General features: G+C 39.1%; 1 protein-coding gene and 1 pseudogene across 6 annotated transcripts in view; one reads left to right on the top strand and one right to left on the bottom strand.

Annotated features, from left to right (window-relative positions):
- The first annotated feature begins 524 nt into the window (after positions 1–524).
- Positions 525–19,534, top strand: LOC309666858 (ADP-ribosylation factor-related protein 1 pseudogene; annotated as a pseudogene). The gene has a single exon. The product of its transcript is annotated as an ADP-ribosylation factor-related protein 1 pseudogene (transcript).
- PTPRK (protein tyrosine phosphatase receptor type K) overlaps positions 18,826–22,987 on the bottom strand; it is a 574,209-nt gene continuing 570,047 nt past the window's right edge. For all 5 annotated transcript variants that reach the window (XM_082474428.1, XM_082474426.1, XM_082474424.1 and 2 more), the window contains one exon: positions 18,826–20,315. In XM_082474428.1, the coding sequence (XP_082330554.1) occupies positions 20,262–20,315 (54 nt within the window). In that variant the 3' untranslated portion in view covers positions 18,826–20,261. The remainder of the gene's footprint in view (positions 20,316–22,987) is intronic.

The following is a 22,987-nucleotide window of genomic DNA, read 5'->3' as shown; positions in this document are numbered from 1 at the left end:
CTTAGTTATCTGTTTGAGTTATAAATAGTATCACACTTTTGGAGATTGTAATACTTAATTTAATTAACACATTTTCTGCTAACATGTTGAATAACATTCTTTACCTCAGATCTCTGCTCAAATGCCACCTCATAGTGAGTCCTTACATCACTTAAAATAGCAGCACTTCTCCACACCCCTGATCCACTCCCCCTGTTTATTTTTCTTCATAGCACTAATCTTTATCAGACACATTATAAATTTTATTCGATTGTTTATTATTTCCCTCCCCCCGCTAGAACATAAGCTTCACGACGGCTGATTTGCTCATTACCTCTCCCCAAAGTTACTATGACAGTTAAGTGTTTGGTAAATATATGTTAAGTAAACGAATAAATATCCACTCCATCAACATTTATTTATAGTGAAATAAAGATACCAGATTATACGATGGTGGCTCACCCTGATTGAATTCTTACCGTGTAGGAAGAACTGTGCTGGGGACGGCCCACGGGTCGTCGGGCGCGCGGTGGCTCCAGGGGCCAGGGGTGGGTGCAGGACGTCACCTGTACAAGGACATGCTTCTGAAGGACCAGTACTGCATCCTGATCCTGGGTCTGGACGACGCCGTGAGGACTACTGTCTTGGAGCGGTCAAAAACCCGGTTTCATAAGAACTCCAAGGGGATGATTCTGTCCAAAATCACCACCACCGCGGGTCTAAACATCGGCACTGTGGACGCAGGAAAAGCTCGCCTCCTGCTGCGGGGCTTGGGCCGGGGTGGGGGGGCAGGAAGAGCTGCAGTCCTTGTGGGACAAGGACCAAGCAGAGGGCCACGGCGTCCTCTATATCATGGCCTCCACGGAGGAGGAGAGACTGTCCGGGTCCAAGCGTTGGAGAAGATGGTCACGAGCGAGGCGCTGGGCCGCGTCCCCATCCTGGTGCTGGCCAGCAAGCAGGACGTTGAGACTTGCCTCTGGATCCGCGACATCCAGACCGCGTTCAGGGACTGCACCTCCGAGACCGGGCGGGCGTGCCAACCTGACCCAGGCCTGCTCGGCCCTCACAGGAAAGGGGCTGCGCGAGGGCGTCGGTGAAGCGCGCCGTGCGGAACGTGCGCCGGCGCCGGCAGCGGGACGTCACGCAAGCGCAGCCACGCCCCCTGGCGCCCACCGCTCATCCCCAGAGCCGCGGGAGCTCTTGCCCGCCCGGTGCCACCCATCCTGGGGCCTGGGGTTGCTTTGCCTTGTGGTTTTTCCATTTGCTTTGTTTAAAAAAAAAAAAAAAAGTGTGTTAAACAGCTATAGCTTTTACATGGATTACCTTATTGAAGCTTCACAACTCTCTATGTAGGTACTATTATCTTATCCCTTTTGCAAATGAGAAAGCTAAAGAACAAAGAGATAAATTATCCACCATACCCCAGAGATAAATTGAATTTTTTTTTTTTATCTTTCAGAATTTTGTCTAAATTACCAACCTTATAAGTCATAAATGATAGGAACCCACTCAGCCTAAAGAAGGACCAATATACACATCTCTGAGGGGCTTTTTTGAAGGTATGTCAAATAATTCTGCCATCATCAGACCATCACCCACATCCAGAGAAGACCAGAAGTTTGGAAAGGGTTTCTTGGAAGTAAAAATAGTTGTCTTTTCAGATAATCATTACTAGGTTGAAGAAAAGGGCTGTGGCTTTTCCCATCTTCCTTTCTTCTTTTCACATCCCTCTTCTCCTCAAGAGCTGTGCTGCCCAAGAGAATAATCCAGAGATGCTCATCTCACTCCCATATTTGCTAAGCGTCAGAAACTCATAGACCCTCCCAAGCTCACTGCACCAAGCTGGGGTGCAGTGAGAGAATTCTCAGTAGCTTAACCTGTGTCCTCTGGAGTTTGGGAGCATACACAGACATAGAATCATATACCTACCTCGTATCTGGATAACGCTGAAGTTAAGTGAAGCAGCCCCTTATTGCAGGGCCTGAAGGTAGGGAGCCATAAACAGTCACAACTCCCAACAGTCTGCCATGACAGAGCCAGGATGAATCTATGTTGAAGGTCCCCATTTATGAAGGTGGATGGCTGGCGCAGTGGAAGCTCAAAAGTGAGACACTGTGGAATAAACCCACCAGGTGTAGGGTCTGAGTTGGGCATGACAAGATGTCAGCCGGAGAGGGCATCGTCGATATCATTAAACCATGCGGTGCAGAAATCCCCACAACTCCGCCAAAGAATGAAATGCAGCACAAGCTGGCATTTGGGTGTCTGTCCCAGAGCAGGCATTGACAACCTATCAACAGTAGCCAAGAGAAAATAAAATTTCAGGACCAAAGAAGTACAAAGTAAATTAAAAGCTTACACTTTGGTTCTAATCTCTTTTCTCCTTCACTGTGCTGCTTCAGATTTCTTTCATGTCAGGTAAGAGGGAGGAGGAATAAATGAATAGGCCCTCCACTAATTCAAGACCACAAGCCCTAGGTCAGCGTGAGTTAGGATAGGGAAGGGAGTTGCTTTTAAAAACTGGATTAAGATGTAAGTCATGTTGTAGTCTGTTGTGGAACTTATAACACATAAACTCCTTTTAGTTGAAAGTTCTCAGGAAGCTATGACATCTGCCTGCCCTTCTTCATCAAGGGATGAAGAAGACTAGATCAAACCAAACAGGCTGAAAGCAATAGTGAAGAAAAATTAAACTTTCCTGCTTGTACCCTACCAAGATTGGATTATTCTGTAAACATGTTACAATGATAGCACTCGTACTTTATCTAGCTTTAATATATCCAAAAATAAATAATTAAAAAGGAATATAACATAATCCTCATGATCTCTAAAAACACTAAAATATGGCAAAATCTGGGCTAAGAATCCATTTCCTATTTTGGTACCAAGGGTCTAGATTTGTAGTGTCAGTCCTGGCATAAATGGGTTATTTTTGACACAGATTCCACAGTTAATCTCAGTGAACCAGTTTGCATCCGCCCCAACAGCAATATGTGGAATCCAAAATATGCGGTAAAGACTAGCACAACACAATAGAGAAGACACAGTGTGTCTAATCTGCTAAAATACCATAAGATTATCAAGATTATGTATGAAGGGATAGCAAAACACCTACTTAGACAACAAAATAATAACCACAATCATTGATTGAGTGATGTCAGTCACCATACAAAGTACTTTTCTTAGCTCATTTAATCCTATCAACCCATGAGGTAGGTTCATTATCTTTCCCATATATTTAAATATGAGGAAACTGAGGCATAGGGAAATTTAAAAACTTGTTTGTCATCCAGCTATTAGGTGGCAGATAGGACTTGAAACCAAACATTTAGGATGCAGTCTATGCTTTCTCTAATTTTTATGTAAAAGAGATGTCTCAAGTGGCAAAATGGAACTACTTAAAATTCTTTAAAAGTGGTTATGAAATTATAAGAGAGTTCCCCTGTGTTTCCTTAAGAACCAGAACTCCTAGTGTCAGAGGTATCAGTTTTGAAAAATTTCCTCTGCCCAAAGTTGATTATAGCATTATTATAAAATCCTCAGTGCTTGTCTTTTCTGGGTCTTCAAACCCAGTATGGTGGGCAGGGATTTCTTTAAAGTCAAATTTAGCTGGAGGGGAAATATAAATCATTAAAGGTGGACTGGCCCCAAAGGCTTAGTGCTTCTGTTCTTTTATCTTTCCACTTCTTGTAATACAAATATTACAAGATTGCATATTTCCGCATGTTTTCCTTTTTTTAAAAGACTAAATATATATTGGTTTCATATTTTGATTATTACTTTAGTAACTTTAGTAACTTTTTTCATACTTTTGATTATTACTTCAGTTGAAATAAATGTTAAGGGCTCAAAACTAATGCATTCATTCTCTCAGCTACTAGGAGTGTTGCTGCCAATGGCTCTCAACTGAGTTCATCTCTAGAATTATCCTTGGTTGAAAGAAATAGCCTTAGTCAATATTAAAACACTTCCTTGAGGGCTGCTTGAATTTAATGAGTAGTCAAAGTTGTGGTGCAAAGTTCTTGATCCTCCTGACTCAACTGAGACAATTCTGAGGGGCTCTCCCAGTTTCAGAAACATCCATAGGATCAGGTGAGGCCTCTGTTACAAATAATCACAGTTCAGTTTCATCCTCTGCCCTGTTTTACCTTCCTCATCCCTCACTTGTGTTGTTCCCCAGTAAAAGCACTCCCCAATAAACCTGCATGCAGATGCTAGAGTCTTAGAATCTATTTACTGTGGAATTTAACCTAAGAGATTTGGTACTAGGAGTATACCTAGGAAGCAAACTCAGAAATGTGATTTTGGATCCAGATCCACTGCTGGCTATGTGGCAATAAGGACCCTATCATTTGCAGTGCAATTCTTAGAATTTTTACCAATGGTGAACTGGAATGAGATACTGGTGAAACAGTGCAGACTGCCATGTCACCCACTACTGTTACACCAACACTCTTCTCTCATCAAGTAGCAATAGCTAAATGAGAAGTGACCATCTAAAGTTGGAGGAGAAAAGGCCAAGCTAAATTCATAAATTGGTTGACTCAGCATATGGGTATAGGCTGAAAATAGACAGCTATTTCACTACAGCCCCACTTAGTGGTGGCCTTGAAAGACAGTGGCTAGAGAAAATTACAGCACTCAATAAAGTTTTGGGCAGTGCTCCTGGTCATTGACTTTGTACGGAAAGAGAAATAGTCATGTATGAATATACATTGATTCATGGACAGTGACGAATGGCTTGGCTATTTGTTTGGGGCCCTGGTATGAGAAAAATTGGAAGACTGCAGGGAAAGATGTATTGGCTATATTTATCAAGGGGGATACGGAGTATGAAGATCCTTGTATTGTATACTAATACCAGAGAATATCCACTACAACCAAGTGGACAGAATTCAACAGCTAACTGATGCTTACACAGCCTATGTCCTTAGCCACTGGCAAATGTCCAATCTGACAGCAACTGAGACCAATACTGAGCCTCCAATATGGTACAATCCCTTGAGGAGATGGACCAGTCATCTGGTGGCAAGTTGAGTACATTGGATTCCTTCTACACTGCAAAAACCAGTGATTTATATTGACTGGAACCAACAATTATTCTGAGTGCGGGTTACCTTTATTGCTTTCAAGACCTCAACCAGTATCACTATACAAAGATTTACAGAGTTTTTAATCTACCAACATGGGATCCCTCAAAACAACAAACAAAACCAGAGGAAACATTTTAAAGAAAAAGTGGTCCAGTCATGAGCACATGGTCATGGATTCCATTGGTCCTGTTACATTCTGTGTTACCCGGAAACTACCAGCTTGGTGGGGTGATGGAATGTGCAGATGAGACACCAGCTTGGATAATGGGGCACCATCCTTCATGATATGACACATCCCCTAAATCAACATCCGTTATATTGTGCTTGGTCCCCAATATATAAACACCTGGACACAGGAACCAAGGGGTGCAGGTAAAAGTGTCTCTAATGATAATCAATCTCAGAGACCTACTCGGAGTTTTGCTTCCTATAGCTTTAACTCTAGACTCCATGGCTCTAGATATTCTGGTTTCCAGACAGAGAACCCTTCCGCCAGAGGACACAGTAAGAGTCCCACCAAACTTTAAGTCAAAATTGACCCCTGGACACTTCAAACTTCTTGTACCCAGAGTTCAGCAGGCAAGCAATGGTGGCACCATCATGGCAGGTATAATTGATCCTGATGTTCATAGGGAGGCAAGGCTGCTGGTACATAATAGGGATAGGGAAGAATTCATTTGGCATCCACGTGGTCCACTGGGGCATCTGTTGGTTCTCCTATGTTCATTATTGACAGTAAATAGTCAAGTACAGCAGTTATTGCTTGGGAAATGCACAGGACTAGGGGCTCTTATCCCTCATGGATAAGAGTCTGCATCACTCAACCACATAAGCCATCAAGACCAGCAGAGAGCTAGTCAATGGTGAGGTAAATCTAGAATGAGTAGTAAAGGAGGGAGATGATGTATATCCCTGAACTTAGCTGCAGCAGTGGGGTCTTCAGTTTGTGCTGTTAACTCTTCTCTTGCATGTTTTCCTGGTAACAGAGGCCAACCAGAATCCTGGAAGAGCTGATTTCAGATGGGATAAATTCATTATGTGAAGTAAATGGATACAAGAGACACACAGGGGTGAACTGTAATAAATGCTGCGGTGTACCTCCCAGGTCCCTCCTCGGAGCCTATGTGCCCATTCCCCAGTTGTCAGAAGTGTTGACTATTGACAGCTCTTAGCTGAACGCTTCTCTGAGAATTACCCTTGGTTTGTGGAAGCTTCCTCATCCAAGGTTACGTCCCTTCCCTCTGGGTAGCCTGGTGCCAGTGATTGGTTGATGCAGGGGTACAAAACCTAACCTCTTTGCCTCCGTTGGGGCAACCTGCAACTCTGAAGGGCCATCCCAGCTCTGTTGCAACTGCATCATGGTTAAACTTTTCCCTCTGCTCAATCCTGCTTTCTTCACCCCTCTCATATGCTGTTCTCAAGACCACTTCTCCAATAAACTGCTTGCATGCATGTCTCTCAAGACCTGCGTGTCAAATTTCAATTAGCATCCTTTTCTTGCCTTCTTCATGAGATAAGATTGCCAGTGCTGGATACTGAAGACACAGCCTAGGAGATGTGGTACTTATTCATCTAATATTAAAAAGTGCCATAACCTATTTCCTTTTAAACCCCCGCAGTGGCTCTTTTTAATATGAAACAATGTAAAGTCTTTACCAAAGCCACCAATTTCCTGTATCTTTAAGCCTCTTGTCTCATTTCAAGAACCACAAAAACACTATCATTAACAAAAGCCAGCAGTATTTCTCAACCTAAATTCAAATTGGATATTTCAGTTTGTTTACTACAAAAACCATCTCCAGAAGTGTCTCTATGGTTGCCGGAATAATGTTTCATTGCCAACAAAATAAAATCAAAACCCTTTCCATGGTAGGTTCTCCACTTTGTCTTTAAGTTAATCTCCACTATACTCTGCTCCAGCTACACTGGCTGATAAATAATTCACTAAGATGTCTTGTGCCATTGTTGGAGTGCCCTCCTCTCTCACCACTCTCCCACCCGCTAGTGAATCCCATCTCTCATGTCATCTCTTTCATAAAGTTTTCATGACCAACAGAGGTCATGAAAATGTTTCCCATAGTTCATGGGAGAAAGACACTAATCCTTAACACAGCCTAGAAGCTTCTGCATTACATGGCCTTTCTCTCTCTCTCTGTCCAGCTTTCTCTTGCATGTTGCTCTCGAAGTTTCAGTCCCACTGGCATTTTTCTCTTTATAGCACCATATTCTTCCTTCTAAAGGGTTATTTGCATACCAGCCCTCATTCCTATAACACTTCCTCTGGCCTGAAAGTTCCAGTCCTTTGCCTGGTTAATTCTTATTCTTTCAGATCTAAGATCAGTCTTCACTTCCTCAGGGAAACTTTACCTGATTTCTCAGAATAAGTAAGAATTCCTTTATTGTATGCTCTCACAGAACACATAATTCCAGTTATGGCAACAGCTATGTGCTAGCTACTCTCTTTCCCTCAGTGATTCAGTGTTTTTCTTATTGGCTCAGAAAGGTTTGGGTAGAAGATCAGAAATACTTAATGTAGGTACTTCCAGGAAGAAGGAATTAAATATGGGAATGCAAAGCCCACACAAGTCTTTGGAAGGGTGGGAAGAGTGAAGCCTCGGGGAAAATGCCATTCAAATTCAGGATACGATAAAGTACAGGAGTCACTTGTGATCTCTGCTGGACCTTTGTGGCTAATTCACAAGAGGAAGCCCAGAAGCTGCTAGCGACACCTCCTATCAGCTGTTTGCCAAAGCTCATGAAGTTTCCTAACACCTCACAGGAGAAAACTACCTTCTGCTTCTTTTCTTCCTTCTAAATCTCCTATGAGAACCTCTCATGAGTGGAATCTAATCTACTAGGAATTTTGGGCAACATAGTTTCCAGGCTTCCAGATCAGAGTCAACAAAATTTTTCTATAACGGGCCAGATGGTGAATATTTTAGGCTTTGTCAATGTAGTGTGAAAAGTAAGTACATAGAGACACTGAAATTTGAATCTCAGATAGTGTTTGCATGTTATAAACTCTTATTTTTCTTTTGATTTTTTTTCCCCCCAACCATTTACATTTGTAAAAACCATTCTCAGCTTTGAGCAGTACAAAACAGGTGGCAGGCTGAATTTGGGCCACAGATAGTTGTTTGCCAACCCTTGTCCTAGACTCTGCAAAACAAGAAAGCTGGAAATGGTGCTGACATGTCAACAATCTGGCCACTGACTAATAAGACCACGATGATTTTAGGATCTCAACAAGGCCAGAAGAGTTAGGGAAGAGAAAGTGAAGAGCAGGAGCAGATGTCAGCGGAGTCTGAGCCATCACTCCTGAAATTTCCTTGTGGTTTCTTGACCTGCTCAGGCTCAGTCTTGCACATACATACATACCAATCACATTTCATAAGGGAATGAATGCTGTTGCACACATCCAACTTCATAATGTCTTCAGTTGATGGTAGACATTCTTATAGTCCATTCTTAGAGTCACGTGGTGTTCTACACCATATTGGGCTGTTTCTTTTCTGTTAGAGCCTAGTAGTAAACACAAAGCAGCTTTGCCACTGGAAAATAGTGGTTGGCAGAAGAGGAAATAGGCTTCCTTCCAAAACCTCAGGGATCTGCTTTCTGATGTTACTATTGCTGGCACATACTTCATCCCTTTCTGCCACAAATTTTTCAAGTACTACTCGGTCTTCTGGGTCATAGACCTAAGTGGCAGGTCACCTTGTGTAAAAACTTGGACCTGCTGCAGACCCTCTCTTGCTCCACATATCTCTTGCAACAGGAAGCCTTACAAGTTACCTTGTAGATGGATCAGAGCAGTATGCCCAAATATAATGCCGTAGATAAGTTAAGTCCTAGGGCTCTTTCCGCTGTGGGCTGTGCAAAGTGAGGCAACTTGTCTCTCATTTAAGAGGGAATATCTTGACGTTTTTATACCATTGTCCTACTAGAAACTTCATAACATCAGAGGTCTGTGAACTTTCACATGGTTGCCTCCCTTCCCCAGCTACGCTTTTTCTTCCTAAGGCATCTGGTTATTAGTTTCTTCCTGATGTCCCAACATGATACCCTGTTCCATGTCAAGGTAATCAAGGTCCCCCCAGACCAGAATATCAGCTATTCAAAGCCATGGTCTGTGACAATGATGAAAAGAGGTTATACCAGAATGTAAATCAATGCACTGCTCCCTCGTCGAAAAAGTCTTGCTAAGAAAAAATTGTCAGCTGAACAGAACAGTGTACTTAGTGCCATAGTTCACATTCTGGTGCAAGCTCCCTAATTCATTGGGAACATGTAAGAAACATGGACCAGAAACCAGTTCACAAATGACACTTGGTGAGGATCACTGCTCTAGTCTAGACTATAATATGACAGAGATCAGACATTGCTTTGATAAAAGACAGCAAAGGTGTACTGCTGAACCCCTGGGCAAAGGTGAGATGTTGCAGGTTATACTTGCTGATGGAAACTAAAGGAAAGACATTTGCTAGTTCAGTAGGCACATATCACATGCCAGAGGCAGACTTGTTTTAATAAAGATACCAGCTATTGTTTGCCTCATATTACCAAGGTCCCATTTCCCCTTGGTGAAGAGTTCATCCACGCACTCATCAAATGTATAAATGACCTAATTCTGTAATCCAGTTTGATGGACCGTGTCTTAGGGCAACTTCTGGAACCAGTTAGTGTATCAGTCAAGATTTGGACAAGAAATAGATGGTGTAGTCAAACAGTAAATTGAAAGATTTTAAAAAAGGACTGTTTACAAGTTTTAGCAAGTTTAGGGGACCAACAAAGATTGGTAAAGCACCCAGGAAGTAGCAAGGGATGAAAGTCATTATCAGCTTGAGACCCGAAGGATGAAGCAGTGTTACTAGAATTTGGAGAGCTGAAGTCAGAGGTGAAATGTTGCCCTCCAAAAGGTTGGTAGAGGGCAGCCACTATAAAAAATGTGGACCAGCAGGGGGAAAGCACCACCACACTGTCCTCCTGCCACCTGGTCTCCCATTGGTGCCTGGCCTTGGCCAAACCCAACACTAAGTCAGAGAGCAAGGGAGTACCAGTGATGCTGTCCCAAGAGGTCAGCTTCCCAGGACACACAACCAGGTAGAGAAGGGCAGAGGATGACTCTTAAAAGATGAGTAGAGAAAAATATGCACTCTTGAAAGGCAAATAGAGAATAACATACATTCCTCCACGAGAGAAAATTTTGATAAAATAGGTTATATGTCTACAATCAAATACCATATAGAAATTTTTAAAATTGAACTAGCTTTCCAAAGTAAGTAAATCTCAAGAATATAACAAGTGAAAAACAGGAAGCAGCAGCAGGATACCCACACTATAACATTTATATAATATTTAAAATCCAATAAAACCATATTTTATGGATACATAAATATGTAAAAAAGTTTAGTCTAGCAGTAACCACTGCAGATGCAGTTCTGTATACATCACTGTTATGGGATGACTATGTCTGAAAATATCTTCATTCCCCCCTTACACTTGCATAGTTTGGCTGGGTGTGTTAATTATCTATTGCTGTGTGCTGTGGCTTGAACTGTGTCCTCCAAAAAGACATGTTGAAGTCCTAACCTCCAGTACCTCAGAATATGAACTTATTTGGAAATAGGGTCATTGCAAATGCAATTAGTTAAGTTAAAATGAGGTCGTACTGTAGTAAGGGGAGCCCTTAATCCAACATGACTGGTTTCATAAGAGAAGAGACACAGGAGGAATACCATGTGAAGATGTGGGTAGCGATTAGAGTAATGCAGCTGCAAGACAAGGGGTGTTAAGGATTGCTGATAACCCACCAGAAGCTAGAATATGCAAGGAAGGATTCTCCCCTATAGGTGTCAGAGAGCATATGGCCTGGCCGACACTTCAATTTCAGACTTCCAACCTCCGAAACTGAGACAATAAGTTTCTGTTGTTTTAAGCCACCTGGTTTGTGGTAATTTGTTACAACAGCCTTAAGAATCTAATACAATCTCAGGATTCTTACCCAGAGTAAGTAACATGTTTCTCGACTCTGAGTCTCCATTAGGTATAGGTGGGTGATGCCATCTTTCAGTCAAGGGCAGGCTGTTCTTCTCCTGCCCTGATACAGTTCAGGTTCCAATATGCAGACACAGTGTGGTCCAAGAGCCCACAGTCAGCCCTGTGACTTCAGTTTGGGGCTGGCCCATCTTCCCTGACACCCCCAGGTTACACAGTTTCAGCCCCTACTCGCTGCTGTGGCGTTCCATATGCTTTTTAGGAAAGCCTCTCCATTTCTGATTGATGAGATTTTCATTTCCAGTTTTCATAGTAGCCTCTGCGCTTATATGTTTATATGTTGCTGTCATTTATGTGTTTGGACTGGAATGGAGGAAGATTTTGCTTATATTCCATCAGTGGTATTGAACTGGATGAATTGCCATAGTTTCCTTAGACCCAGATTTAGTTTTTGTTTCTCACGGTCCAGAGTCAAACTACTCACTAAACAGTTCATTGAATTCATGAATACTACGTATGAAGTGCCAAAGTACTTAGGGGAATGAGCTACCTAGTGTACTCAAAGGAATATCCTGGAAAGTTCCCAGGAGCAGATGCCTGTGGGTTTCATTTATTTGTCTGCTTTTTTTTTTTTTAGAATCAGAGACACTGTATGATGTTGTGAGGAAAACAGAAGGAAAAAGAGGCTTAGATTCTAGATCTGGCTTAGATTACACATAATAAACATTTATTGAAATCTGCCATGTGTAATACAATGCGTTAAGCCATGGATTTTACATTTTGAGGGTGGAGAGAATGGAGGACAAAGATGAATAATATATCCAAACTCTTGGCTCTGGTTTACTAAGCCCACATGCCGTGGACCACTCTTGCTGACCTCACATTGTACTAGTCTGCTCAGTGGGCACCAGCCTCACTGGCCACTTTCTCTTCCCTGTACACATAGCTTCTTCCTATTTGGGGGTCTTGGATTGAAAGGATTCTTTCCCTTATTATCTGCAGCTACCCAGGTCACTTGAAACATCGTCCAATTTTGTCACATATTTAGGTTCATTCACCCACCACCACAGGTAAGATACCAAATGGTTCCATTACCACAAGGATCCTTTATGTTGCCCTTTTATAATCACACTCACCTCCCATTCACCCACCACATCCACATTCCTAATTCTTGGTAACAAGTAATATATTCTCCATTTCTAAAATTCTGTCATTTCAAAATGCTATGTAAGTGGAATCATATAGCATATACCTTATTGGCATTGGCTTTTTAGCATGTACCCTACTGGGATTGGCTTTTTTCACTTACTATAATTCCCTGGAGATTCTTTCAAGTTGTTGCCTATATCAGTAGTTTTTTATTTTTTATTGCTGAGTAGTGCTCCATAGTAGGGATATACCACAGTTTGTTTAACCACTTACCTGGTATAGGCTCTCTGGGCTGTTTCCAGTTTTGGGTTATTACAAATAAAGCTGCTATGAATATTCATATGTGAACATTAAGTTTTCATTTTTCTGGGATAAATACCTAGGAGCATAATTTCTGGGTTGTATGTTATTGCATGTTCAGTTTTATAAGAATCTGTCATGCTCTTCCAGAATGGCTCTACCATCCTATCAGCTATATATGCCTGGTCCAGTTTCTCTGCAACCTCACCAACTTTTGGTGTTTGATGTTGTCACTAAGGTTTGTCTTACCCATTCTGATGCATGTGCAGTGACGCTCATTATGATACCCATTTTCCTAATGGCTACCAATGTTGAACATCTTTCCAATAAGCTTGTTATCTGTATATCCTCTTCAGTGAGATGTCTGTTCATGTCTTTGGCACATTTTTAAATTGTGTGTTTTTTTTTTTACTGTTGAGTTTTGAGACTTCTTTATATATTCTAGATGCTGGTCCTTTTACTGGATATAAAATTTGTAAATATTTTCTTCTAATCCTGGCCTTCATCCTCTTCACATGGGTTTTCACAGAGCAAAATATTTAATTGTGATGAGGCCCAAATTATCAATTTTTAGTTATAGGAATCATGTTTTGGGGGCTAAGTCTAAGAACTCTGCTTAGTCCTAAATCCAGAAAATCTTCTATTTTTTTTCTGTAACCAATACTGCCCTCTTCCGATTAATATAGCAATATAGATGCCTCAGTATTGGATGGAATGATTCCCTCCCCCACACATTTTTATTCTTTGTCAAGATTATTTAGCTATTTTAGCTATGCCTTTCCATATGCATTTTAGAATAAGCTTTTCTATATCTAAAAAAACTCTGTTTAGAAAATTTTTATAGAAATTACATTAAACCTATAGATCAATTGAAAAGAACTGTCATTTTTACTATGTTGAATCTTCCAATCCCTGAACAAATGTATCACTCCATTTGTCTAGGTATACTTTGATTCCTTTTATCAGAATTTTGTAATTTTCAGCATGTAAATCCTGTACATGTTTTGATAAGTGTATATCTATGTATTTCATTTTCTTAGGAGCAATTATAAATGGTATTGTGTTATTCAGTTTCATAACTTTTATTTTTAATGTATAGGAATGCAGTTGATATTCTTGTGTTGATCTTGTATCCTGTGAATTTACTTAACTCACTTATTTGTTCTAGGATTTTTGTAGGTTCTTTGGGATTTTCTACATAATCGTGCCATCTGTAAACAGGAAAAGTTTTATTTTATATTTCAGATTTGTATGGCTTTTGTTTCTTTTTTTTGCCTTATTGCAAGCTAGAAATTCCAGTACTGTGTTGAATAAAATAGTGATATTTTATTTGCCTTGTTCTCAAGATTAGGGAGAAAGCATTCAGTCTTACACTATTTTTTATGAAGTCAGCTGTAAATATTTTTTAGATGTTTTCAAGTTGAGGAAGTTCCCTTCTAGAGAGCTTTTATCATCCATGAGTGTTGGATTTTATCAAATGGTTTTTCAAATTAATATAATCATATGCTTTTTTTTCCTTTAGCTTTTTGATATATGATGCATAACATTGATTGAGTTTCAAATGTTGAACCAGCCTTGCATACATGGAAATCATCCCACTTGGTTACGTGAATTTCTTTTTACTTTATTGGATTCAGTTTGCTAATATTTTGTTGAAAATTTTTATGTAAAATTCCTGAGATATATTTATTTATAATTTTACTTTTTTTGTACTGTCTCTGTTGAGTATGGTATGTTAGCACTTAAGTCTGCCTTTTTATTATTATTATTCTGTTTATTTTGTCTGGTTCTTATTCCAGTTTTGCTTTCCTTAATTTCCTGTGTGTTGTGTAAACATGTTTTAAGATTTTATCTTCATTCATATATAGTGTTTTTGAGTGTATCTCTTGGTGTAGTTTTCTCAGTGGTTTCTCTGGGCATTACAGTATAAATATATGACATTATAATCTAGTGGTATCATTATTTTACCACTTACAGTAAAGTCTGGAAACCTTACTTCTATTTAGATCCCTTTTTCTTTCCTACTTTTAAATATTACTTTCTTGAATGTCAGATGGTATTATAATTTTTGTTTCAATCATCAAATATAATTTATAAAACACATACATGGGGAAAGGGATATTCTATTGTATATACCCATAATTCTGCTCTTTCCACTGTTCTTCCTTTCTGATGCTTGAAATTTCCTTTTTTTTAAAATTATTTCTTTTTTTGTTTGAAGAATTTCCTTTAGCCATTCTCTAACGAAGGTATAACGACAAAGGTAACGAAGACCAACGGTGGGCAAAACTTAAAATATTTATTATCTGACCCTTTACTGATAGACATATGACTCCTCTAGGTTTTACTTTCTTAAACTTAACAATAAGGGCATTGGATTTGACCATCTCTAATATCCCTGTAACATCCATGATTTCATGTGGATTTCTTATGTGAAGGTATTTTTTTCCTCAATGACCACATTTGAGCACTCAGGCAATACAGAACTTAACACTGGAAAGCAAGTAATTAACAAATACTTACTCACTATCATTCCAAGAATATAACATGAAGGTGAAGAGAAATCCAGTCTGCTGACTGTGCGCCAGGTAATTAGATTTATGGAACTGGAGTTCAGGTTCCCACCGTGGGCTGGCAAGAGCCCAAAATGTTTTGCACCTGCCATGTAAGTCAGCATGTACCATCACAATCTGGAGTGTGGTGCTTCCACAGATGCTTTACTGCACTTGTGCTAAAACAGTTCAGGCTATCCCATGGCTCACAGAACAAGGGCTCCCCTTTTGAGCTCTCAGTACTATTATTTCCAGAAGAACTATTTTCTAGTCATCATTTTGGGGGTGCTTATTAGGTGAAATGTGTGAATTACTTTCTGAAATATGCTCTTCTGAATTTAGTCCAGGTAGGAGGGAGCGGGGACATCGACCTTGTTTTTCTTCACCTTAAGAGTTAAGATTCAACTACATATATTTTTAAAACAGAAAAATATGTGAGAAAATAAGGTAAATAGGAAACCAAGAACAAGTATGAAAAACAGTTATGATAGCTATTTAGAGACAACTAAAACTCATGTTTCTCTAAAACACATTTTTAGAAAGTCAGAACAGTAAAACAACAATTATTCTACAATGGAGGTCACAAACTTAGACAACCAGATGCAGCCTTCTGACAGGCTTTGTTTTTCACAGAGTTGGGCCAGGGGTATATTTTTGTTTTTGAATTTAACTGGCTGCTAATATTCAAAAATTTTAAGAGTTCACATAAAGGTTTAGATTTCCACATCCTCTTGAGAGATGAGACATTGTTGGGCCGTATTCTCATGTGGCAAACACTGCTGGGAGATGAGGAGCGTTCTCTTTGGGCATCACTTGCGCTTTCGGGTCCAAGTGGGAGTCGGCCTCCCCACATCGTTGCCTCTGGTCCCCATGTCAAACAACAGTTGTCATTTATCATCAGTTTCATGCTATTGTGTTTCTTGTAGTAGAGCTGAAGATGGCAGAATATCTACTATCCATATTTCAGTCAAAAGTAAGAAAAAGCCAAATGGACCAAAAGGAATATGTGTTTTAGTAAAAATGGGAAGCAGATATATTTTTGTTGAGATGAAAAATACCCCTATAGAAATCCATACATTGAAGATGTCTGTTGTAATAATACAAACGGAATGACCATTCTGAAATATACCTGGCCTACTTCTCTCACTCACAATAGCCGCTGGCTCCGCAGGCATCTCCTCTTTCTCAACAAATAACAAGTGGATGCCATGACGATCTTGTTTTCTCTACTTTTCCAGTTTGATTTTGTCTCTTAGACTATGCAACATAGTGGGAACACATGGCCTTTGCCCGTCTGTACATTCAAACAACTATTTAAGGAAATAACTCATTGGTGATTCAATTTAGATATTTTTGTTCTTCATATTCTGTATCTACATAGATTGCATCTAAGTACTGAGGGTTTGTATTTTTGTCCCAAATGCTATATTTCCTCTATCTGAATTAAGACTGATAAAACTGATAAGACTAATAAGACTAAGTTGAAATGAACACAACTACATCAGAATAAATCAGCACACAATTATCTGGGTTAGATTTCAGGTATCGTAGCTCCTTTTCTACAACTGGCAAGTGCATCACGAGAGATAGTATCTGTCATAAAATCTCCCTACCATTCCCACCCCGAGCAGATCTGAACATTAAAGAAAGAGCTTTCAGCTATTCAACAGGGACTTTATGTTTGCTTCAACAGTTTAGAAACCCTTCCATTGGTTTCTTTCGGGATGTGATAACAACAGTGTCTCTCTGGTGTTTGTTATCTTCCAGGTTAGCATTTCAATTCACTTTGGAGGAAGCTGGAAGTGCGGAAGTGTTATATATCTACCACATTTCCATTGATTTTTGGACAATTTATATTCCAGAAGCCACTGATAGCTTATTTAAAGCAGATCCCGAGACAGAGCTTTTCTTTTTAGTTTCAGAGAGATAATTTTCTAATACTCTGCAGACCACTTGAATAGACCAGAGTTGTGAACAAATTCAGATAATATCTCTCCCACTCCAAGCCTCCCTAAGCTGTGGGGAGACTTTATGAAATAATATGTTGGGAACTTTTTTTACGGACACCATTTTCTGGCAACAGAGCAGATTTGAGAGGGAGCAGCTGTTGATGGCTGATCTCCAAGCTTATTACATGGGGACCTGGAACCCAAGAGATCGCGAGGTGAATACTGAATGAGCACATCAGTAGAGAGGTAAACACGTCTCCTCTCCCTACTGGTCCAGTTAGAAATATCTTCCTTTTTGTTTATCTCTCAATGTCAGAGATCATTTGGCTGCAACACATTCATGCAAAACCTTTTCCTTTCTTCAAAGACTAAACCTTAGAAAAAGGCTAGGCAGCACAGACAAGAAGGTTAACACTTATTTTCAAGATTGGTTAAAACTCGAATTCCCAGTTGCTGTGTGTCTCTGCCCACCCACTTCCAACATTTCCCTAGTGATAATATAGAGGAAGGGGATCTATAAAATTCCACGTCATGACAGCCATTTAAGGAATAACTGACATAGAGATAGGAGGCCTTTAACTGTGAAAAGCAGAGCACATTTTAAGAGTTCTACCAAGACATCTCCTGCCTAAAGGGACACAGCTGAGTGGGACATGGCCATTCATGGGACTACTCCACAACGGTATAAAGTATGAATTTTTGAATAAGAGTATTAAGAAAAACAGATTTAACATCCCACCCTTCTCCCCCAGTACAGCTGTCTCCAGGTACACTGGCCTCTGTGGTGGTGCCTGAACAAAGCAAGCATGACATTTTTATTTTCTGTTAGAGAGAAAGAGGACTCTTTTTGTTCTTTGCTTGAATTTTGGAGGCCACACGGACCTCTGAGTTTTGTGGTCAGTGGTACTCACGGTGATTTTGGTTATGTGTGGGTTTAATCCTGTGAATAGAAATGAAATCAGGGTCATGCTGCAAAGCAGAATCCTTCAACATCATGAACATTACTGGGTAATGCAATCTTGAGTGAGTTTGTGGATTTTTTGTTAAATGCATCCGTGTTTAAATGAAAATTAGTCTTCCTAGGAAAAGATAAGTTCTCTTATCTAAATTCTTACTAATGAAAGTCACAAATGTTCTAATAATGTACACAGCAAGTGGAAGTTTGAAGATACCCATAAAGATAATACTTTATGAGAAAATCAATTAATGAGGAACAATAAGAATGAAGTGCCAAATTTCCCTTGCCATGCCATCAGGGAAGCAGTGTGTTTACTGGAAGAGAGTGAGCTGCTAAATCAGACTCAGATTTAAATCTGTTGACAAATCATTTACCTTCTCAACTTCAGTTTTATCATTGGTAAAATAGGGATGACAATTACTATCTGTCAAGTTTGTTACAAGGAAGAAATAAGGAAATGTATATAAAGGGATAGTAACATATAAATATAGTAACTCAAAAAAAAAAAAATCAATGTCAATCCCCTGGCCTTTTTTTCTTTCCACTCATTTGGAGTTTTTGAAATTCAATTTAAAGAACAAAAGTGAAAGAAATTACTGCTTGGACATCACTTTTTTGTGTTTTTTTTGGCTGTGCCACGCAGCATGTAGGACCTTAGTTCCCCCACCAGGGATTGATCCCACACCCCCTGCAGTGGAAGCGTGGAGTCTTAACCACTGGACCGCCAGGGAAGTCCCAAGTTTTACTTTTAATAGATTTTATGTGGTCTACTTGTATCAGTGAGAATAAGGTATTTATTTGGGAGTGAAGGTATGAAAATTAAGGGGAGAAAAATGATGTGCAAACAATAATTGTTGTAATTATAAAAATTTTATTTCACTCTTACTTTAATTAAATCTTCATAAGCACCATGTCATGAACTGGCAATCTAGAAAGAGGATACTGGAATGCTTTAGTCAATAACAAACTGCAAGCTGATGATATGAAGTTACAGCTACACGGAGCATGTGTACAAGACCACATTGAGAAAGGTTCACTTGAGAATCCCACGATGATGCACAAAACAGGATTCTGGCATCGATTTGTTCACACTTCCTATGCTCAGAACCCAAAGCTTGTGCATGTACACATCAAAAGAAACACTGGATCACCTTGACAGTTTACAGTTTGCTAACACTTGACCCTGAAAGCATAAATGTTGCCATCTTGATTTCTTGACCAGTGCGTGGTCATAGGCTGAAAAGACCAATTCCTTTAAAACTTAAATTATGCTTAAAGGTTATGTTCAACATTATGCAAGTCATCAGCAAGGCCTTTGAATGTGTGCAGTTCTCATATATGATCACCAAACCATTACTGACCTAAGGAAATCGTGGAAAATTATATATTTTCAGCAAAATGTTTTAATTTGGTCCTACATTAAAAGACCCAATTGCCAAGGTGTTTTACATAAATTTAATTCACAAGCATGTACACAAGAGATTCACTATAAAGAACATTGCTTCCTGGTTTATGAATAAAAAGTTTATCCTCTACTTACACTAACCATACAAAAAATAATCTACAAAAATTGTTTACAGTTGATTTTAGTGAAAGAAAAAGCTTTCTTCAGAAAAAAAAAATGATTGTGTGGTGGTAGTAGTTTAGCCATCAAAAAAGGAATGTAAGTAACCAATAAATATAATGTGCTTTCTCCATATAGACATATTTACACTTGAGTCTTTGGCTTATGTTGTTTTCTAAAAAGAACTTTAAATGATCCAGCCATCATTGCACATTAAAGGAAAATAAGCCAGTTATATATATTTATATATTTATATAGAGATCTGCTACACTTGAAACATATTAAAAAATGAACTTTCCTATGAATTTGCACAGCTTTTCTTTCTTCTTCCTTGAAAGATTTAACATCTTTTATCTGAAAAAGGGAGAAAAATGCCACAGAGAAAGTATTGATTCATGCAACACGTGGTGGCTGCTCTACCAAAGCCAGGAGAGAAGAGGCTGCGTGTTCACTGGACAAACACTAAGAAGTTCTCATTTGCATCTGCTTCTTATTAAATAAAATTTATGTGGCACGAAATGTTGATGCTTTCGTACAATAATAGAAACAGAGTCCTTTTTATTAAGATACACAACTTCATAAGAAAAATACTTTTACCTCTCAAATGTAAAAGCCTCCCACCCCCCACATTAGAATCTTTCTGCACAGGTGTGACACGTACAACAGCTGCTGGCTCAACAGATGAATGGGCTCTGCTTGGATGCACTTTGAAGTCTCCCCCAACTAAGATGACTCCAGGTACTCCAAAGCTACATCGTAGCAGAAACGGTACTGCTCCTGAAAGATGTTAAAACAAAAGGGTGGAGCAAAGTTAAGAAAAAGGAGAAGAATGGAGAATAATAGCTATCAAATGAATACTTGCATTCAATTTAGATTTTTCAAGAATTACAGATTTTTTTTCTATATACAAGTTTAACATCTAGGCATGCATATTTTACATTTGAGTCTAATGATTGCTGTTTAAGAAAAAGGAACTTGATGTAAAAAGATATGTTCTCTTTGCCTCATATTTTATATCAAATTAAAAAAATCTGCAGTATTATCTGATTATAATAGTAATACCTGATCAGTACAGAAAAATTTCCAAGTATAGAAAAAGTCTCTATAAATCTGTTATCAGAAACAACTGTTTTAAAATACTACCTTAGTGTTAATTCAGTCCATTTTTATGCATTGTTGAAATAATAATTACTTTAGAATAAATATTAATTGCTTATCTATGTTTGGGGATATAACTTTATATTTTATTTTCTGTTGTTTAGCATTGTTATGTATCCTTTTCTTATGTTATTTAACACCTCTTTTAATACTTCATAAAAGTCTAATATGTGGATTGACTGTAATATTGCATTTATTTTTTTCTTTACTATAAATAATCCTAGAGTGAACATGCAAATATTTTTCTCCGCACTTCAGATATTTTCCTTAGTGGTATTAAAAAAAGCCAGTCATTTCAGACTGCCACTCAACAATTCCAAATTCTTAATTTCTTCTTCCAGTTTTATTGAGATATAATTGACATACAGCACTGTATGTTTAAGGTGTACGGCATAACGATTTGACTTACATACGTGAACATCCAAATTCTTAATTTTTGACACAGTTTTTGGTCTATCAGAGAATTTAAGTAAATTTTTCAAAAATGGTTAGTGGTTCTTAAATATTTTTGAGCTTACTTTTACCAGAAAAATTTATTTCTTCTGCCTTGGTTGACTTGGTTGACAAAAATTTTTGAGTTAAAACTGCTTTTCCTCTCAGTCCATCTGTGTGTCGCTCCATTATGAAGAATTTAGAAAAATTCAGACTGCATTACAAATTATTACTTGCAATATGTATTAAAATCTTCCCAATTCAGTCCAAGTGGGTAAAATTCAGGCTGAATTAGAGAACAATCTAAAACGCATATTATTTCAAAAGAGAACTTCCAGGTGTCCCCAGCAATAAATGAGGGAAATAAAAACTTTCCCCAAGAGGTCTTTATCAATCCTACCCTAATTATCAAGTAGGTGTGATTTAAATTAGCCTACCACTGTGGCAAGTGCATCTCAAGAACCAAAAAGTGCTTGGGAACTGTTACATCTCTTTAATCAGTCTCTAGTAATTTGGTTTACTCTCTAAATTTTCTTACCAAACTCGTCAGTTCAATTCAACAGCACACTGAACTAATCATTAACCTTGATTAAACACAAATTGGGTGTTTAGTCAGGATTCATGGGACATGAATGTAAAGGTAAATAGTAACTCTTAAGAACGTTCTAGAATGTCAGAGTTTAATCATAGACTTTTTTTTTTTTTTTTTTAAAGGAACAGTGAGAAATCAGAGTTAAATTTGGAAGTATGATTTGAATGCTGTGGCCAGAAGTGATCTTATTGATGATTTTGGAAGACTTGATCTGAGAGATAGAGGCAGAGTTTACATTAAAAACTCTTCAGACAGCAGAGAGTTTAAAGACCTAACCATTACCCGCCCATTTTGTAAAAAGACCTCAGAGTTCTACCTCAAAAATTCCTCAAATCTATCTCCCCACTTCCTCCAGCTCCATTGCCAACACCCCAGTCAAAGCCAGTATCATCTTACTGGGACAACAGCAATACCTAAGGTATGAGCTGGAGTAGAGGGGCTTTGAGGACTTGTAGAAGGGGAAGAAGTCTGTGACGTTCTTCAAAGTGAAACAGTATAAATGTAACTCTTCAGATTTTGTCTCAGGAAGCAATGCACCTCCTGTGTGAACAATCCATGAGCAGGAAGTGGTGAAAATACTTTAAAGGTTTATTGAATTGCTCACTTTTGTTATCTGATCATCTTGATAAATGTAGGGCAAGCAACAATGATGTCTTGGTTTTTCTGGTTTACTTTTCTGTGAGCATAAACTACACAGCTGCCCCTGACCTTATCCTACCATGCACATATGTATAACCCACAGCCATCACTTTAGAAGTCGAATGTGCTACAGAAGTTTAACTTTCTTCCTCTGCATACAGCTTCAACCAGACGAGCTCCTACATACACATACCTCCCTGCTCTTATTTTGTAATCTGTGTTGTGATTTTGTGAGCCCTGGCTAATTCAAATAATATCACATGAACTACGTTCTAAAATTGGTAAAGCTGAAAACTGTCAATGGCGATAGTTTAAAAAATTATAATTTGACCAGCAATGAAGAATTATAGATAATGACTAAAATAAATTTCATTTGCCCTTTAAAAACACTGGGTGTCTAAAGTGCTAGATGCAGGGCTTCCCTGGTGGCGCAGTAGTTGAGAATCTGCCTGCCAATGCAGGGGACACGGGTTTGATCCCCGGCCCGGTAAGATCCCATATGCCATGGAGCAACTAAGCCCGTGCACCACAACGACTGAGCCTGTGCTCTACAGCCTGCGAGCCACAACTACTGAGCCCGCGTGCTGCAGCTACTGAAGCCCGCGTGCCTAGAGCCCGTGCTCCGCAA

This window comes from Balaenoptera physalus, assembly GCF_965194825.1.
Source record: "Balaenoptera physalus genome assembly, chromosome: 9".
Lineage (NCBI taxonomy): Eukaryota > Metazoa > Chordata > Mammalia > Artiodactyla > Balaenopteridae > Balaenoptera > Balaenoptera physalus.
This window is presented reverse-complemented; position numbering and strand designations above follow the sequence as displayed.